Consider the following 21206-nt stretch of genomic DNA (forward strand, 5'->3'; position numbering starts at 1 on the left):
TCTCTGGTGAAACATACCGGGAATTTTAAAATGTGATATTAGTTTGAAATGCAACAATTGCATTAGTAGAGCAGAATTAAAGGCAGTTATTTTGCCTTTAATAATAAAGGTTATTTTCTACCTCCTGCCTAACATTCATAATACACTTATATTTGTAAGCTCTATATTTTTTCATTAGGAACACATCCAAACCTAACTTTGTTTAACTGGATAGCTACTGTAACTACAAAAGTATCACATGCAAGTGGTTACTGATGACATGGATACGGGTAGTTCTTGGTTTTCCTGACGGCTAGTGTAGAGGCTACTTCCTCTGCTTTGTTCTCCATTCCATAGACCACCGACGAGATGGGAATGTGTCGCTGACAAAAGTGCTGTAATAATATCATTAATTTAGCAAAAACAATAGACAAATTAAATTCGGTGCTACCACCACCATTCTCTGCAAATATAATATACTATGTAGCGGCGACGGTTTGGCTAGCAGCTATCTCTTCTGACCACCTCGTGCACGGGAACTCTCCTGTGTTCTCTGTGCTATCCAAACATAATATTTTAGGGAAAAAAGTTGGGGGGTCCCCAATATATATTATTTGGTTGGCTGATCCCAGCAAAATTAGTGACCTAAGCCGACTTTTATATCATGTGTTATGGAAGCATTTGCCTAGTAGAGCCACACTACACCGCTATATAGTGCAAAAATAATACCACCATACAGTGACCAAATAACCATAAAAAATTACAGTGCAATATAATGCGGAAATATAATTGATTGTACAGCGGTATTAAGTTTATGTAGGGCTAACAGACCTCAGATGTGGCATCATCTGCGATGCCCCCTCTAACTTTAAAACGCAGCATGTGACGGGGAAATATTTAAGAATTTTTGAAGGACATCAAGGTACAATATAGATCCAAAACATGAAACGCTGTTTTTCTGCTGCGAAAGTCTGAATACGACTGCACCTAGAGCGAAAAGCATTCTGTACACCGCCATACGATGCCTCCATATAGCACCAAACTAAGGTTTTGTTCCTCTATAATACTTTTATGGGTTTGTATGATGATATTGTATCTCTAGGGAAAAACTGAAATATAATGTAAGACCCCTAAGGCATTGTAATCATATCCAACTTCTGTTTACATTTCAATGACGATACAGAAATTTCAGGCTGCGAAATGTAAGATTTGCTGATTTTCACTATTTTGGGGGAAATAAATAACATTAAAATAAACAAAATGAAAATTTGAAATTCAATTTAAAGGACATTAAACGAAATTCAAATAAAAAACATCTCGATAAAAAAAAAGAAACAACTGATTGAAGTTATTCTAATGAGATGTGAGGACAAGGTATTCTTTTTAGCGAGTATATATCGTCATTTTTCGCTACAATTGGGTCCCAGAAAAACTCATGCAGAATATTCTAACAAGCAAGGAAGGTTTTCTTTGTTTCTCCTGGAAAGCAAATCCTGAGTACAAATAATCCTAAAAAAATAAGAGTCTTCACATGCAAAAACCTAGAAAACTTTCGCAACTTTCTCCCCTAGTGTCATTGTTTATGTTATAGTCAATGTTATTTCTTTGAGGGCAGCACGAACCTCTTGTGCCGCTCCCTTTCAGAGATACACATCTCTAGGACAAATATTTATAGCGGAAATTAACTGTACTGAACTTACCGAAAGGAAAGAGAATCAGCGCAACAAGACAGAGAAGGATCTCCTGATTCATGGTAATCATTTCTGCTGGACAGAGAATGCAAATGCGAAAACAAGAGGATCCTGCAGGCTGAAGGTACAGAACAACTGTGAGACATAATGTATCTCTGCACCAAATCTCCACCCATTATTCACTCCCCTTCCTCCCTAGAAGACATCTGTATAGAAGACATCTGCTGCTGCTGCAGGCTCTCTGACCTACCAATTAACCCCTTTACACCCAAGGGTGGTTTGCACGTTAATGACCAGGTCAATTTTTACAATTCTGACCACTGTCACTTTATGAGGTAATTACTCTGGAACGCTTCAACGGATTCCCCCTGATTTTGAGACTGTTTTTTCGTGACATATTGTACTTCATGATTGTGGAAAAATTTCTTCGATATCACTTGCGTTTATTTGTGAAAAAAAACGGAAATTTGGCGAACATTTTGAAAATTTAGCAATTTTCAAAATTTGAATTTTTATGCCCTTAAATCAGAGAGATATGTCACACAAAAGAGTTAATAAATAACATTTCCCACATGTCTACTTTACATCAGCACAATTTTGGAACCAAATTTTTTTTTTGTTAGGGAGCTATAAGGGTTAAAAGTTGACCAGCGATTTCTCATTTTTCCAACAAAATTTACAAAACCATTTTTTTAGGGAGCACATCACATTTGAAGTCACTTTGAGAGGTCTTTATGACAGAAAATACCCAAAAGTGACACCATTCTAAAAACTGCACCCCTCAAGGTGCTCAAAACCACATTCAAGAACTTTATTAACCCTTCAGGTGCTTCACAGGAATTTTTGGAATGTGGAAGAAAAAAATGAACATTTAACTTTTTTCACAAAAATGTTACTTTAGACCCAATTTTTTTATTTTCACAGGGGTAACAAGAAAAAATGGAACCCCTAGGTGCTTCACAAATTGATTTGTAAAAATGAAAATGTATTTTTTTTCCACTTTTTCATTTTTACGAATCAATTTGTGAAGCACCTGGGGGTTCCAATTGCTCACTATGCATCTAGATAGGTGCCTTGCGTGGTCTAGTTTACAAAATGGGGTCACTTGTGGGGGAGCTCCAATGTTTAGGCACACAGGAGCTCTCCAAACGCGACATGGTGTCCGCTAACAAATTGGATCCATGTCACGTTTGGAGAGCCCCTGTGTGACTAAACATTAGAGCTCCCCCACAAATGACCCCATTTTGGAAACTAGACCACCCAAGGCACCTATCTAAATGTGTGGTGAGCACTTGGAACCCCCAGGTGCTTCACAAATTGATTCGAAAAATGAAAAAGTGGAAAAAAAAAACTTTTTCATTTTTACGAATCAATTTGTGAAGCACCTGGGGGCTCCAAGTGCTCACTATGTATCTAGATAGGTGCCTTGGGGGGTCTAGTTTCCAAAATGGGGTCACTTGTGGGGGAGCTCCAATGTTTAGGCACACAGGGGCTCTCCAAACGCAACATGGCGTCCGCTAACAATTTGAGCCGATTTTCCATTCAATTTGTTAGCGGACACCATGTTGCATTTGGAGAGCCCCTGATGTGCCTAAACAGTGGAGCTCCCCCACAAGTGACCCCATTTTGGAAACTATACCCCTCAAGGATTTTATTAAGGGGTATAGTGAACATTTTGAACCCAGAGGTAGGACACAGAATTTGATAACATTAGGTCATCATATTGAATAAGTTGTCATTAGTCTTGAGAGCAAGTGCTCGCTACTTGAGTTTGCATCGGGTACTCAGGTATGCACCATGTACTGCATGTGCTCGAGTGACATGCTCGAGTCCCTGCCCCGCATGTTTCATGGTTATTAGACACCCAAAAAAAAACATGCGGGGATCGCTCGTGCATGGCAGGCAATCCCCGCAAAGTTCTTTTGGCTGCGAAGCATATGGGGCGGAGACTCGAGCATGTCACTCAAATACCCACAATACTCAATAGATACCAGAGCACCCGATGCAAACTCAAGTAGCGAGCACTTGCGCTCAACACTAGTCGCCATATCGTCATCTTTTTTTCTTACTTTTGAAAAAAATCCCAACCCCATCACAACCCTAACCCCAAACCTAACCCCAACCCCAGCCCTAACCCCAGCCCAACCGTAACCCTAGCACAAACCTAACCCGAGAGTTTATTTTTTACGCCATTCCTCATGCGGTATAAGTGATTAGACGACCTTATTCTTCTGGTCTGTGCGACTACAGCGATAACAGAATCATATGGGGTTTTTATGATTGACAGCTGTCACACACTAAAAGACGCATTTTTTGTAAAATCTAGTTTTTGCATCGCCATATTTTGAGAGCTATAATTTTTCCAGATTTTGGCAGACAGTCATATGACGGCTCGTTTTTTGCGGGATGAGTTGACGTTGTTATTGGTGCCATTTTCAGGCGCGTGACGTTTTTTGATCGCTTTCTATTCCAATTTTTGGGAGGCAGAATAAACAAAAACAAACAATTCAGGAATTGTTGTTTTTTTTTATGCCGTTCCGCGTGTGGTAAAATTGATAAGGTAGCTTTATTCTTCGGGTCAGTACGTTTACAGCGGTACCACATTTATATCGTTTTTCTATGTTTTGCACTTTTACATAGTAAAAGCAATTTTATAGAAAAAAATATTTTTTAGCATTGCTTTATTCTGAGAGCTATAACTTTTTTATTTTTCGGCTGATGGAGCTGTATGGTGGCTTGTTTTTTGTGGGACGAGATGACGTTTTCAGCAGTAACATTTTTATTTATATTAGTCTTTTTGATCGCGTGTTATTCCATTTTTTGTTTGGCGGTATGGTGATAAAGCATTGTTTTTTGCTTCGTTTTTTATTTTTACCGTGTTCACTGAAGGGGTTAACTAGTGGGACAGTTTTATAGGTCAGGTCGTTCCGGACGCGGCGATACCAAATATGTGTACTTTTATTGTTTTTTTTTGATAATAATATTTATTGATGGGTACATTATATTTTTATTTTTGGTGGATTATTTTTTTTATTTTTTTTTAAATATTTTTACAATTTTTTTTTTTTTTCACTTTATGACACTTTTTACACTTTTTTACTTTGTCCCACTATGGGACTTTCACTTTTTTTTCTCTGATCGCCTGCATGGCACAGGAATGCAGCACCATCCCTGTGCCATGCAGGCTGTCAGCGCTGGACAGGGAGAAGATAATTTGGAGATGCACTGCGCATGTCCAAAAAATCTTCCTGCTGTCTGGTGACCCGGATGTTGTCATGACAACATCGGGTCGTCATGGCAACATCCTGGAAGCCACGGCAGACAGTGCTGGAGGCCGGAAGAAGAGGTGAGTATCGGCGATCACCTCCCCTTGCCACCGCAATGCTGCGATCGACTGCGATCAACTTCGATCGCAGCATTGCGGGGGTTAATGTGCCGGGAGCGGTGCGGGACCGCTCCCTGCACATAGCAACAGGTGTCAGCTGTAACAGACTGTGGGCGAAATCGCCAGGGCGTATTAATACGTATCAGGTCCATAAGGCCCAGGGCACAGATACGTATTAATACGCCCTAGGTCATAAAGGGGTTAAAGAATTGCTGTGACATGCAGTAGTAGTGCTGTTGCAGAGTGTGACATGCAGAAGTAGTGCTGTTGCAGAGTGTGACATGCAGAAGTAGTGCTGTTGCAGAGTGTGACATGCACAAGTAGTGCTGTTGCAGAGTGTGACATGCAGAAATAGTGCTGTTGCAGAGTGTGACATGCAGAAGTAGTGCTGTTGCTTTAAAAGCATTCAGCAACTATTAGAAGTAACACAAGCACATGAGACGGGAAGTGCTGTGCTCCAGAAGCATCCAGCAACTAGAGGGGTTAACACAGTCAGGGGTATTGTGGGGAAGTTGTTTACTGTCTGTCTGGAGCCAAAGAGAAAGGTGGTGTGTGTGTTCTGTATATCACAGAAGGGCCCCTGAAAGTGAAAAGGATTCAAGTCAGGAGTGAAGCTAAGCACAGGTCAGGTAGAGTTCCTGAACTAGCAATGCAGAGTATTGTCAAGCAGAAAGATAAGGACTGTAGGAAATGGTGTCACAGGGATCATCTCCCTCAGTAACCCCCCCCCCCCTCCTCCATCTCACTGTGCTGTAAAGAATGCTGTGCTCATTAATGTGCCCTTGCATTAGAACTGTGCTGTCCTTTACTACTGGGAAGACTGTGAACTGCTGTGCTGCTAAGGAAGCTGTACTGTTTGTCACTGGAGCCTGTTGCTCATAAGACTTAACTTGCACTGGCTGTGCGGCTTCTTATTAAATGCTACTGTTCTACCATTTATGAGGACTCTTGTCAAGTGTGTCTGGTCAGCAAGTGAAACAATCTATGGGTGTATGCCTGAGGGTCAATACCCCTGTGTGCCTGAGAGAAGTTGCAGCACATGGTCTATGGTCGCCCTGAGTAACGGTTCCCCCAGGATTCCAAAGAATTCATGTAACCTGTCCCACCCCTATCTAAACCAAGCGGCGTGGGTGTAACATTGGTGGCCCGTATGGGGAGTTTTGAGCGGGAATTAGCGTGTAGAGGGAGAAGAGGAAAAGTGTCTGGAAAAACAAAGCAGCACAGCACCTCAACTCTGCTACACCAGTTAAAAGGGACCAGCCCTAAAGAAAACTCACTAGCAGCAATGGAAGTGGAAATACAAATGGACAGAATTAGTGAGCTGCTTCTTGGAGACCCCCAGTGGCCAGTCCGATGATCATCATGGAGATCCTCCAGTGCCGCCTCCGAGAGGGAACCTTAAATCACCAGCAAAAAAGAGAACCGCCAGCGCTGACTGGGAGGAAGTAATAGGAGAACTGCGAGCCGAGTTGATTGAGGTGAAAAAGTTGATTCGTTCCAGGCCAGAACTTGTATCCCCTGGACCCAGGAGTGGGTTCCAAAACAGAAGATACCCGGCTTGTGAAGCATGCCATTCATCAAATCAGAGTACGGTTTGTGTCCACTGTCTAAGATGTGGAGAGGAAGGAAATTATGCCAACGATTGCCAAAGGTCATGGTCGTTTGGGTTAAAAGACAGGAGGTTACCAATGCAGGGTGACTGGTAACCGCGACATGGGGGAGGCCCCAGAAGCAAATCCAAATCTCACCAAAGCCCAGAACGGCACATGAGGTAAAATGGCTGTGTCAGTAGTATCCCCAAGTGTGTTCCCATCTACAACAGCTGCGAGAGAGACAGGGGCATCAGTTATTTAATGCCCAGTGCAGAGGTCAAACGATGTACTCCTGGGAGGAGGATTCCTCGGTTAGTAAAGATAGCCTCATCAGCCTAATCAGTGAAAGGTGCTTTATACAGTGCCATCTAGATGGACTCCTGGTAAAAGCACTGTGGGACACAGGAGCCCAAGCGAGCCTTTTAAATGAAGAATGGAGAATGCGCTACCTGCCACATACCTGCCTTCGGTCGCTAAAAGAACTCTTAGGACCAGTGGAACTCCAAGGTAAAGCTGTCAACCAGACCGAAATCCCTTTCATAGGCTGTGTAGAAGTGACTTTCCAACTGAGGGCCACGAAGAGCAGCAACGTCATTGAGCTTTTGGTACCTTTTCTCGTGACCAGTGATCAGAATGTGGCAGAGGATCCTATCCTGGGTTATAATGTAATCAGTGAGGTCATCGCGAAACGCAAGGCAAGGACACTGGTGGTGGATGCAATTGCCATATCACTTGCCATACCCAACGCCGTGGTGGAAAATGTGATTCATAGAGTAAAAAAGCACAGAAGACAATAAACCTAAAAGAAGTCAAGGTAGGCTGGCGCCCAGCCATCATCCCTGCAAACCAAATGGTGGGGGTGAGGTGTGGAGTCCGGGTAGAATCGGGAAGAAAGGTCCAGAAAAGTCTATGCTTGCCAAAAAACTCCTCAGAACTTCTGGAAGGCCTAGTTCAAGGTGAGACTGTACTTAAGATTCCTACTGGTGGGTTTGTCCAAGTGCCAGTACCGGTGATGAATACTACGCAACACGAAATTATACTGGATCCAAAGACTGTGTTAGGTCACATTGAAACTGTTAAAATGGTATATCCAGCCAGTGAGAGACCCGCCCAGTGGTCTACCATGAATTCAGTCTCCCCACCAAGGAACAGGAGTTGACCAGGGGAAGAAATTGCGCAACCCACCTTGGAGTCCTGGGATCCCCCAGTAACCCTGGAACACTTGTGTGCTGAAGATCGAGCGATAGCAAAACAGATGCTGAGAGAAGTGTCATGCATTCTCCAAAGATGACTCTGTTATAGGCTGTATCCCATCGTTGCAGTTGAAAATCAATTTGAAAGACACTACCCCAGTAACAAGAAGTTACATATCTGTGCCAAAACCATGACACCGTGAAGTGAAAGAGTATATGCAAGACCTAATCAACAGAGGTTGGGTCCAAAAGTCAAAGTCGTCTTATTCCTCTCCTATTGTTTGTGTTAGGAAGAAGGATGGCACGCTGAGACTCTGCTGTGATTACCGGGAACTAAACCGAAAGTCAGTACCTGATCGGCACCCAATACCAAAGATCCAAGATATGCTGGATAGCCTATCAGGAAGTACCTGGTTCTCTGTCCTCGATCAGGGTAAGGCATACCACCAAGGATTTGTCGAAGAGTCCAGTAGACCCTTGACAGCATTCATCACACCGTGGGGATTATATGAGTGGATCTGCATACCGTTTGGGCTCAATTCAGCTCCAGCAGAATTCCAGAGGAGCATGGAGACATGTTTAGAAGGATTGAGGGACGATATCTGCCATCCGTACTTGGATGACAATGTGGTACACAGCAAAACCTTCCGGGAGCATGTTGAACACGTGAGGACCGTATTACAACGGTAGCAACAACACAGAGTTAAGTTGACCCTAAAGAAGTGTGAACTGTTCAAAAGGCAAGTCCGATTTCTAGAGAAAATTGTGTTCGGAGAAGGATATACCATGGACCCAGCAGAAATCGCTCCATTACTGGCCTTAAAAGACAAGTGGCCCTCTACCGTCGGGGAGTTGAGGCTGATATTAGGAATCCTCTCCTACTATCGTACTTACATTTGGAACTTCTCCAGGATTGCTGCCCCACTAATATTATACCTCCTCTTGGGGGGTACGACAGAGATGACAACACCCACGGAGAAAAAGAAGAAGGCGGGTAGGACTGGGCTTAAAAGACACAATGCCGTTTCGTCTTAACGGCCCATTCTGTGGACCGCAGACCACCAGGAGGTATTGGAAGAACTAGTAGACTACCTCGTAAAACCACCCATATTGGGATATCCTGATTTCAATTTACCATTTGTTCTTCATTGTGATGCTTCTCAAATTGGACTGGGAGCTGCCCTATATCAGCATCAAGATGAAAAATTGAGAGTCATCGGTTACAGTTCTAGAACACTGACAGATGCCGAGAAGAATTACCATCTACATTCTGGAAAATTGGAGTTCCTGGCACTGAAATGGGCTATCTGTGAACGATTTAGAGATTATCTCTACTACAGCACAGAGTTTGAGGTATACATTGACAACAACCCTTTGATCTATGTCCTTACTACAGCCAAACTGAATGCAACAGGTCAGAGATGGGTCGCTGAACTAGCTGACTTCAACTTCAGCATCAAATACAGACCACGAAAATGCAATGAAGCTGGATTGTCAAGAATGCCACTAGAGCCTGAGGATTTTATGCAAGAATGCTCGGAGGAAGTCAGACTGGAAGCAATTGGGAGCACTACCCAAGCAGTACAAGCTTATCAGGAGGAATACACACCATTGTGGTGACCGTTGACAGTCGAAACCACCATAAAAGCGAGAGAGCAAGATCACCCCGGTCTATTCAACAACTACCAAAAGGGAAAATCCGTAGAGCACAACAGGAAGATCAGATAATTGGTAGAATACTACTTTATGTGGACCAAAATCAGTTTCCGAGTAAACGAGAGAGAGACAATGAGTCACCAGCAGTATCTGTTTTAATTAAAAAATGGATGAAGCTCTACCTCAGTGAAGACGGTATCCTGTATTGTAAAGAAGGACAAGACCGGCAGTTGGTACCACCCAGAGTATTCCATAGGTTGGTCTTCAAAGAACTCCATGAAAACATGGGACACCTGGGAGTGGAAAGGACAACCAACTTGATCCATGAACGTTTCTTCTGGCCGTACGTGCAGAGAGATATTGAGAGGTACATGACCAGGCAGTGTGGGTGTCTGAAAGATAAACGTCCCAACACATCAACCCGGGCACCTATGGGCAACATCCAAACTATGTATCTGTTTGAGATGGTCTCAATAGACTTTCTACATCTCTAGACGTGCAAGGGTGGTTGCGAATACATCTTGGTGGTGATGGACCATTTCACTCAATTTGCTCAAGCATATGCCACCACCAATAAATCAGGTCTAACAGCGGCAGAGAAGATCTTCAATGATTTTGCTTTGAGGTTTGGGTTCCCTACGAGGTTACACCATGACTAAGGAAGAGAATTTGAGAACCAGCTCTTTGTCAAGTTAGCAAAGTACTGTAGAATTCAGAGATCTCACACAACGCCCTATCACCCAGATGGTAATGGACAAGTGGAACGTTTTAACCGGACATTATTGTCATTATTGCGCCTTTTAACTGCTGATGAGAAGAAAGACTGGAAGAGTTCTCTGTCAAAAGTGATACATGCCTATAACTGTACAAAGAGCGATGCAACGGGTTACTCACCCTTTTTCCTATTGTATGGACGATCGCCAAGACTGCCAATCGACATCATGTTCGATACTCCGGTGTCAGAGACTTACAGAACCTATCCGGAGTATATTCGGAAATGGAAGGAATGGATGTCAGAGGCATACAACATAGAGTCCAAAGTGGTTAGGCAAGAACAGAGTGAGAGTAAGGAGTATTATGATTGAAAATGTTACGGAGCAAAATTGGCACCGGGAAGCTGGGTGCTAGTCAAGAACGTACGTGAGAAAGGCGGTCCAGGAAAACTTTGTTCATACTGGAAATACAAGGTGTATGTGGTTGTAAGGAGGAAAGCTGATGACAGCCCAGTGTATGAAATCTGATTGGAAACGGAAGAAAAGAAAACCAGAATAGTCAATCAGAATTTACTACTACCATGTGATTATCTCCCACCACAAAAAGACTTCCCAGAAGTAGACCAACATTGTCCAAGATCGACTAAGGGACCACCACAGACTGAAGCTCCGGAGGTGGATAGTGACCTTAAAAGCTCCAATGGAGAAGAACACACAGTTGTATTTCTCAGACTGGAAAGGAGAGGGTACCATCCTCATTAGAGTGAATTAAGTCCTGAGGCTCCAGAGTTTTCACCAAGGAGTACAGATGAAGTCCAATTCAGATCTGATGATCGAACACCGGTCCTTGAAGAGACTGATCGACACTCAGGAGGAGCGGAATTACCAGACTGTGCAGAAACAGGTGACTCAGGAGAAGTACATGAACTTACAGAGGCAACTCCAAGAGCATCTGAGGAAGCATGGGAAATGAGTGCCATGGAAGAAACTCCTGTAACCGAAGAACCTGTGGTCTCTGAGTAACAACCCACCAGGAGGATGTCGACTCGAGAAGTGAGGAGGCCCGTGATGCTGACGTATGAGACACTTGGACTGTCGACTGGAAACAGGTATCTTTGCCTGTGGACCAGGTAAGCCCACTTGAGTGGTAGTCACCACCGAGAGGCAGTATGGAAGATGTTGCCTACTGGAAAGACTTGTTTTCATGCTTTGATTTTTCTTAAAAGACTTTGCAGAAACAAAGAACTGTTAAAGCATAGATAGAGAGAGCTGGTTGAAGACGTAAGAAAAGCTCCAGCTGAAGAGATGCTGATTGTTTAAATTGTGTTAATTGTTTATTTCTTACAGGCATCCTACAAGAGTAAGGTCGTAAGAATAGAGTGTTATCAATGTTTATGAACGTTATACCAATTTGACAATGCCAATTTGTATATAAAACTATCCAACTCTCACCATTGTCTGACCAATTAAGATGAATGTAGAGGACGACATTCAAAAAGGAGGGAATAGTGTGACATGCAGAAGTAGTGCTGTTGCAGAGTGTGACAGTCACAAGTAGTGCTGTTGCTTTAAAAGCATTCAGCAACTATTAGAAGTAACACAAGCACATGAGACAGGAAGTGTTATGCTCCAGAAGCATCCAGCAACTAGAGGGGTTAACACAGTCACAGGAGAAGGGGAGTGTTTTAGCAGAACCCCAGGGGGATTGTGGGGAAATTGTTTACTGTCTGGCTGCAGCCAAAGAGAAAGGTGGTGTGTGTGTTCTGCATCTGACAGAAGTGCCTCTGCAAATGAAAAGGATCCAAGTCAGGAATGAAGCTAATCACAGGTCAGGTAGACCGCTCCCTGCACATAGCACCAGGTGTCAGCTGTAACAATCAGCTGACACCCGGCGGCGATCACGCCCGCACAGCCTGTGTGCGGGCGAAATCGCCAGGGCGTATTAATACGTATCAGGTCCATAAGGCCCAGGGCACAGATACGTATTAATACGCCCTAGGTCGTAAAGGGGTTAAAGAATTGCTGTGACATGCAGTAGTAGTGCTGTTGCAGAGTGTGACATGCAGAAGTAGTGCTGTTGCAGAGTGTGACATGCAGAAGTAGTGCTGTTGCAGAGTGTGACATGCAGAAATAGTGCTGTTGCAGAGTGTGACATGCAGAAGTAGTGCTGTTGCTTTAAAAGCATTCAGCAACTATTAGAAGTAACACAAGCACATGAGACGGGAAGTGCTGTGCTCCAGAAGCATCCAGCAACTAGAGGGGTTAACACAGTCAGGGGGATTGTGGGGAAGTTGTTTACTGTCTGTCTGGAGCCAAAGAGAAAGGTGGTGTGTGTGTTCTGTATATCACAGAAGGGCCCCTGAAAGTGAAAAGGATTCAAGTCAGGAGTGAAGCTAAGCACAGGTCAGGTAGAGTTCCTGAACTAGCAGTGCAGAGTATTGTCAAGCAGAAAGATAAGGACTGTAGGAAATGGTGTCACAGGGATCATCTCCCTCAGTAAACCCTCCACCCAGTCCTAAGACTTAACTTGCACTGGCTGTGCGGCTTCTTATTAAATGCTACTGTTCTACTGTTTATGAGGACTCTTGTCAAGAGTGTCTGGTCAGCAAGTGACACAATCTACATGTCTGTGCCTAAGGGTCAATACCCCTGTGTGCCTGAGAGAAGCTGCAGCACATGGTCTATGGTTGCCCTGAGTAACGGTTCCCCCAGAATTCCAAAGAATTCATGTAGCCTGTCTCGCCCCTATCTGAATCTAGCGGTGTGGGTGTAACATTGCCCCTACATAACAACATTAAAATTAGCTGCCCTCCACTGCCGCAATAGCCGTGGCAAACCAGTACAATGGTCCCTTGTCATGCATTAGTCTTTCCTCCATCCCTGGCTAGTAGAATGGAACAGTGAAGCAGAAGAGCAAAATAACAGAACTAAGAAGTGCAGTACCTAATGCCTGAAGGGGCTCTGACAAACTCAGTTCTGCTATTACCGCTGGGCTCCACTACATCTCACCTCCCTGTTATACAGGTACCTCCTGACAACTCAGCTTTGCTATGACACTTGGACTCTTCTACATTCAGCTCTTCCACTGTACATCTGCTGGACTCTGCTACATTCACTAAGTAAGTCCCCTGACAAAACCAGCTCTGCTGCATCACTGGTCTCTGCTAAATCTTCATGAGTGTGTCTCCAGTAACACTCACCACCACTGCTATTGAGCTGGGCTCTGCTACAATACTCTACTCTGTTCCATCACTACTTAGATTCCCCTGACCTTCTTAACTCTACTACATCTTTGAAACCTTATTCTGATTCATTGGTACTCTTACACTGAGTCTCCAGCCTTTACAGCCTCCATTCTTCCAGTTTTCATCTAGCCTATACAATTTCTGTGCCTCCAACTGTCATGCCGTCTCTACAGACTCAGGTTTTTCCAGATATCATCCAGCCTCTACAGCCTCTGTTGCTTCAATTGGTTCATACCTCTCCATCTGTAGCATCAGTCTGTGTTGAATCCTGTCTGCTACACCAAAGGCTTCGAGGATGTACCTCACCAGGGAAATAACAGAACTGTTTAGTGGGGAGAACCATGCTTAGCATTGAGAGGGAGTTCCCCACCCTCCAGTGTGAGGGCTCATAGCCAAGTGGGTAGAGCTAAGGTGACGTACACTTGGTGATGGACACAGCTAGAGTTGAGACACCTTCTAGATTTGTGAGCGAACAGAATACCCCGATGTGGAATGGGCTCATACAATAGCCCATAGGAAGGCGTTTTCCCCCTTTTACTGAGTGTGTAATAATGGATTGCCAACAAGAAAGGCGGCTGTAGCCAAAGATGTCTCAAGAAGAGTGGCCTGAAGTATGAGTGCCAATGGAGTGGCTGAGCGATGCAGTGTGTGAAAGCCTCCGGAGTTGAAAGCATGGCTACACCAGAGAGAGATGGGAAGAAGTAGGAAGCATTCTTTGGAGCCGAATTATTGGCCAAACATCAAACTTTTGTATTGTGCTTTGTAATATTGTTCAAGATTCTTTGCCCTCCGGAGAAGTTAGTAAAGACATTTAAGGAGATATCTGCTCTTCTGTGTTTATTCCACCGCTGCATCCTGAGTAATAAACTTGAGGTAAATGTCGATTGGCATTTGCATTGGTATCTCAGGAACTTCCGGTAATGCCAAAGCTCATGGGGATCACAGTAAAAAGTTACCACAGTCATGTGGGGAAATCATAGTGTTGGGTTCATGGGACCAGGTTCACTTCATGCTACCATAGTTGGAATTGTTTTCCACTGGTGGGAATAGTTTTCTTTTAAGCTTCTTTCACTTGCCACTGGGATTACTGGTTGAAAGTTAAATCAGGATTGAGTCCACACGTGGACAGAAGATACTGAGGGCATAACTGGTCCAATTAAAAAAATTGTTGATGGCTGTAGATGGGTCTTCTTTGACTTCTTCTTTGTGTATATATGTGTGTACATATGTGGCTAATGTGTATTTGCAACCCCAATTCTCAAAAACTTTGAGACACTGTGTAAAATGTAAAGGTTAACTCGTGACACCTTGAAAGATTCAACACAATGTTCACAAGGTAGACAGCAGCGGAGGTCGGTCTCCTAGACAACAAGCTAACTCCTTTATGATGATAGAGGACAACATCTGCAAGTAGTTTGTATGTTCTCCCCGTGCTTGCAGGGGTTTTCTTCAGGTTCTCCGGTTACCAACTCAGTTAAAAAGCAGCCATACAGGAGTGTTCACACAGTTCAAAAAATTAGGGAATGACACCACCATTTTCATGGCCAACAGATTGGAGATAGTGGATTTCCACCTCTTAGCTTTGTCATGTGTGGGAGGAAACAATCTTTTACGTGACCACAAATGCGGGACTGAGAGCTGGCTGCAGTGCTGAGAGAGAGCGGATTATAGTGAAATGGACAAACTGCTGGACCGTGAGTGAGGTGTAGGGGGAGATGTTACGGTGGATTGAGAAACATGTGGTGTGCTCGAGGAAACAAACACAGCAGGCATGTCCGTTTCCTTTACAGCTGATGGGCTCACTCAGCCTGACTGGAGCAGGTAGAGAAGCAGAGATTCTGCAGTGGGAGACCTGCGTGCCAATACTTGGCATGGTAACAGAGGAGGAGGAAGAAGCAGCGGATGCGGTTGATGGGGCAGCTGATGGTTGTTGAGGTCCGCTGGTCCGCATTTTATCGCAGTGAGATTGCCAGAGTAACACATGTTATGTGCGCATGTGAAGGTTCATGCATGTAGCAATCAAATTATTGCACTTTTTCCCTCTACTGAGTTTTTTATTGCAAATTGTGCAGATAACGTGAGTTGGTTCATCCTTTACGGTCTCAAGGCAACCCTTGGCACCCCTGCGAGCAGCAGACCCATGACCGCTGGTGGCCACTGCCCCAGTTGTGGCTAAGGAAGCAGTGCTCCTCGTGCTTGCATCACTCCATGTCTGTGCCGTTGAGCAGAAGATAACCTCCTCATCTTCCTCCTCCACCTCCTCAGATGAGTTACTCGGCTGCGTGACTCTGGGTTCACACCAAGTAGGATCTTCAACCTCGTCATCATCCAATATGTTATCACATTCCTCGGCCTCAGAGTGAACCTTCTCCTCTTGTTGCCCTGACAGTACAGTACAGTGCGCATGAGCCTCAGGTATCTGAGTCTCATCAGGATCACCTCCCTCCCCGGTGGTTAACGTCTGGTGACGAGGGTCAGGAACCTGCTTGGATCCTACTCTGTCCTGCCCCGAATCCAACGAAGAAAAAATTTTGGGCATCGGTGCAGATGCTTTCCTCCTCTTCTTGACTCTGTGAATGTTTGGAGTACACTTCTGATGCCCATGGTATAGAATGGGTGAACAGTTCTGCAGACTCACCCATCTGTGGTTCACTACAGTCAGTTGGGCGCTTGGACAGTTGTGACACGGGGAGAAGCAAGGGTAATTGGGGTGCCACCTCTATGGACTGTACTGCGTGTGATGTTGAGGTGGAGGAAGAAGAGGAGAGGCCACTGGAAGCAGAGCTTTCCATCCACTGGAGCACCTGCTCTTTCTGGCCCTTATCTACAAGGCGTATCACTGTGCGGCTGCCAAAGAAAAGGAGTGGAATAGCCTGTCCAGTAACAGAAGTTGTCAGTTGTCTTTGCATAGGACATGACGGTGTTGGCTCACTTTCACTGACATTACCACCTACCCCATGTACACCTTGAACACCAAGCCTATTCCCCCTTCCACCACTTCTCTTTTTCCCACTCATGTTGCTCAGATACTGTGGTAGGAGCATGCTATTAGAAAAACAAAATTAGATTTTTCCTCTGCAACAACCCTGCACACACCTGAATTTCAGCGGCACTAAATGACAAGGTAAAATATGGCCTGCCGTATAATGTTAATAACCGAACAAATTATTTTTTTTTACTGGGGATGACAGGAGATTTTCTCCAAACAATTTCAAACTGAGATGTTCCTGCTGTATAACGTTAGGAACCGAACAAAGTATTTTTTTACTGTGGATGACACCTGTATAACATAAGAGATATTCTCCAAACTATTTCAAACTCAGATCTAGGCTGCTGTATAATGTTAGCAACAGCACAAAATAGATTTTTTTACTCTGCACAAGCTCTGCATACTGCTGAATTTCACCGCCACTAAAAGGACTAGGTGGCTTATAGCAGAGTGTAACACGTTTGTGAAAGAAAAAAATATTTTTTGGACTCTGTCTAGCAACAGAAAAAATCTATTTTTTCACTCTGAAAACAGCTGAAGTTCACCGCCACTAACCTAGTAACTGAGGTATAGCAGAGTGTATGAAGTTTGCCACACACAAAAAAAATCTTTGGTGGACTGTGGCTAGCAACAGCAAAAAAAATATTTGTTTTACTGTGCATAAAGCTGAAGTTCACCCACCAAAAAATGACAAACTGGGCTAACACAGCTTGCACTATCATATTAGCAAATGAAAAAAAAGTTTTCTGTGCTCTGCACTGAAAAGTTCTGCAGATAGCTGAACTTCAACCCCACAAAAACAAAAAGTGGCCTACAAGAGCTTGCTTGCTTTATCACATTAGCAAGTGCAAAAATTGACTGAAGGTCTGCATGGAGCACAGACAGTACAACCGGTGCACAGCAATGTTCTGTGCCATAGGCCCTGCTCTTTGTGTCAGAATCTCAGTAATTGCACAAAAAAAAGGGCTGCAAGGTCAATTGAACAGGTACACAGCACAGGACTTATCTACACTATCTGCCTTCCACAGAAGCACCCATCTATCTAGCTAATTTCTCTCATTACACAGGACAGAGGACACTCAGCAGCGTCTGTCTCCTTCAGTGACATGCATAAAATGTCGCTGAGGGAACATGGCCATTTTTTATATGGAGAGCACATGTGATTTCAGCAGCCAATTGCAGAAGCCCTTGTGTCTGGGTCACTGTGGATGCTTCCTGCGCTCTGATTGGCTGGCCGCACTTTCCTGACAAAGCTACCACCTACAGGAAAGAAAAAAACAGTGCGCCGCTGATCGAACCTGTTCTGAGCTATCACCAGCCCCCCCATTCATCTGCCACGTCTCCCCGCTTATCATACACAAGCACTATGGTAGCAAAACTGTAAAAAATGCAGTAGTTTCCCCGCAATCACCTAACCACGTATATTCGCCGAATGTTACCGATTTTCCCGAATTTAAGAAATTTTGCTCGCCTTTCCGATCACAAATCCGAATGTGCCACATTCATGTCGAACTTAACATTTGAGATCAGATTTCGAACATATTCACTCATCACTACTTCTCACTCTGTCCCGGGAAAACAGAAGGTGTGGACAGACTCATACCATGTCTTAATATAGGCATTTTTTTTTTTGCTGTAGACTGGCTTAAACACTTTATCAAATTGAGGACATACCTTGTACTTGAAGCAGAAGTGGTCAAAGAAGGCTTAAGATGTCAAGCCACAGTGTTCAGAAATGTAAGACATGCAGACAGGAACTGGTCACAAGAGCTGGAGACAAATTCATCTAGCAGCCCTAAATAATATCAGTGCCCCATATCCACTGCTGAGCTTCCTGTGCGGACTGCGGTCATCCGGTAAAATAACACGTCTTCTCCATATATTGCAGATTGTTTCAGTAAAATACCACAGTAAAATAAAAGGGTTTATCCCATGAACAACATTTATCATCTGTCATCCAGGACCCTTTAAATTCACAACCCCTTTAAATAAAAGTTCTCCCACAGCATGGTGTATACTTGTCCGTGTGTACAAATACTGTTTAGTTGTTAATATGGGAGTGTGAAGAAATGGCAGCAGGAAGACCTCGCAGAATCTCGCCACTGCCGCCACTTGTAATGGATCTACACCCCGCCTCCCACCTGACGTCACAATTACGTCAGACGGAGCACGTGGTATGGACCTGCCCTCTGCACCAATATGAAGTTCCACTTCCCCCCGAGGAACGTGTAAGGTCAGATTGGTACAGTTTTGCACAGACACCCCCTCTGTCCACACGGGTACAGGAAGGCACCAGGGAGTGAGGAGAGAAGGCCCACTCAGTCACTGACATGGCAGCACAATCGCCCACAACCCTGACAGGCTGAGAAGCTCCTTTTACTAGCTCCAGTGAAGCAGAGCCTGGTTGGCCTGAGAGAGCTCCCGCCAGTATCTATTTGATATAATGGACTTATATGGGGCTAGAAGCCAGTCCGGTAGCGTGTTCGCTGGATCGAACAACAGACGTAAGACTCGTGGATTGAGATAAAAGGACAGCCAAGGTTAAATTATATATTTAATCACCTTAGGGGCACACTAAACTATACACTATATGCATAAGGGTTACATATACACAGTGGTTAGCGTTGCAAACACAAAAGTATGGGTACAAATGATTTAAAGCAGTGGTTACAAGTCAGTTACCGGTTTAGATGGAAAAGCCTGGCTTTCGGGGGATGGGCTGTCACATGGGAGGCGTGCGGGCCCTCTGTTTGTTGCAGGACTTTTCACACAAGATTTGACGTCCCGACCTCCCCAGGAAAAGACAATGGGCTCTAGTTACAGAGACCTTTAAACTCTCTGGGTCACTCCCCCTACTGCCCCCTGCTCAAGCCCAAGTCTCCACCCCGGTTCTCTCCCAGGTACAGATTCCAAAAGACTAAGATGGGCTATACCTCCTTGCTGGACGATCCTAGAGAGTCGGTTCTGGTGTCATCGGATCCATCTGGGCCCCTGCTACACATGGAGACCAAACACAGTGGCTCTAGGGGCTTCTGAAAGGCTGTGCCGCATATCTCCCTTCTGCTTGCTGAACAAGTATTCAAAAGTGTCGGATCGCACTGTACAAGGAGATCTCTGTAACCCTGCCAAAACAGTGCACCGTGACTGACATGGGCTTACCTTGAATATCTTTACAAGGAGGTTAGCCCTGAATATGTTTATAGGAATACATTATGTTATTTGACACTGACTGTGGGCTGTGTGTTCGTGGGGATAGGCTGGTGTGGGAACGGAGTGAGTGATAGTAGCCAGGGTGTGCCTTGCTGTGCCAGATGGAAAGAGCTAATATTGTTTGCTTGAAGGAGGAGATGTGTTTCAGGGATAAAGCAACGTTTCTCCTTATGGAGAGCTACAAGCCAGGCCTAGCATGTCAGAGTGAGGAAACTTATATGCCATGCATGCTGCACTGGGAAATTAAATATGCAAATTGCCTCTTTAGAGAGGAAGAGGACTAGAACTCTAGCACCACCTATTGGAAGTAGCAATCCTACAAATCACAATCGACCCTTTAATGAACCTTGTCATATGACTTAGGGTAAAAGCCAAAGCAGAATCTCAATTTGCAGATACAATGTTTCAGGATGTTGCCTCTCATCAGTTCAAAGTATGAGGTCTGATTTGGCTGGGCTGGGGTGAGAGGCTTGAGACTGGGATCTAAAGGGTAATGTTTCTCCTTATAGGGAGTGAAAAGCCAGGCCTGGTTTGTAAGATTGAGGAGACTTGTAAGCCATGCATGGTCCTTTGGGAAATTAAATATGCAAATTGCCTCTTCAGAGAGGAAGAGGACTAGAACTCTATAGCGCTACCTATTGGAAGCAGTGATCCTAAAAGTCAGTATTGACCTTTTAATAAACAGTGTCATGTGACTTAGGATAAAAGCCAAACCAGAATCTCAATTTGCAGTCACGGTGTTTCTGGGTTTTCCCCTTGCCAGTGCTTTTAGGATTGCCATCAGTGTCATCAGTCTGTTGGCTTATATCATCAGTACAGTCATCAAGGTTTTTGCAGTATGGATAAAATAAGAAATTACGAAGCTTCTCCTATACTTTACAATGTTAAACACGTAAAGTACACGAATGCGGTCTGCGTGCTGTACACGTTTTTGAAGGACCCATGGACTTGTATTGGCCCTTGTCATTTGTGCTGCCAAAAAAATACAGACATGTCTCCGTGTTTTGCACAGACACACAGATTATAATGGGTATGTGTGGGATCCGTGAAACAAATGGATACCAAACGTACTGGAAACACGGACGTGTGAAGGAGGCCTCACATATAGGTGTCATGTATTGTAATTCTGCAAGCTGACATTGACATGCTGAGTTCTAAAGGTGTGTAATATGCGCTCTGTTAGGATCTCGCTCTACTTTCAGACCGAGCAAAATCCTAACAGAGTGCATAGTACACACCTTTAGGACTCAGCGTGTCAATGTCATCTTGTAAAATTACAAACACAGGGACACCCATCAGTCTAGGGGAGCAAAGCAGGGAGAAGTCACAGGGAACCGGACTCTTGAGCTCGTCATGATAGTCGCCGGACGGATATTAAATGTATGCTTTCTCTGAAACACAGCAGCATCAGAGTAAAAAATCCACGACTGCAATGATGGAGCCAATGTCTGATTCTTGCTGCCCAGGGGTCCTGCAGTAGGATCCAGCTGTCAGGTTCTTTATCGTCTGGAAAAATAACATTGAAAGCTTCAGTGTCATCATTACATCCTGCG

General features: G+C 44.3%; 1 protein-coding gene across 2 annotated transcripts in view; it reads right to left on the reverse strand.

Moving 5' to 3' along the window:
- Window positions 1–21206, reverse strand: part of LOC141154083 (SLAM family member 9-like) — a 100067-nt gene that overhangs the window by 52988 nt on the left and 25873 nt on the right. The window contains exon 1 of one of the 2 annotated variants that reach the window (XM_073639523.1): window positions 1680–1863. The exons of the other annotated variant lie outside the window; for it this stretch is intronic. Within the exon in view, the coding sequence (XP_073495624.1) occupies window positions 1680–1740 (61 nt within the window). The 5' untranslated portion in view covers window positions 1741–1863. Of the gene's footprint in view, window positions 1–1679; window positions 1864–21206 lie in introns of those variants that run through there. 2 annotated transcript variants of the gene reach the window in all.

The sequence above is a fragment of the Phyllobates terribilis genome, unplaced genomic scaffold (genome assembly GCF_046119375.1).
Source record: "Phyllobates terribilis strain yellow unplaced genomic scaffold, ASM4611937v1 Scaffold_7__3_contigs__length_470593459, whole genome shotgun sequence".
NCBI classification, from domain to species: Eukaryota; Metazoa; Chordata; class Amphibia; order Anura; family Dendrobatidae; genus Phyllobates; species Phyllobates terribilis.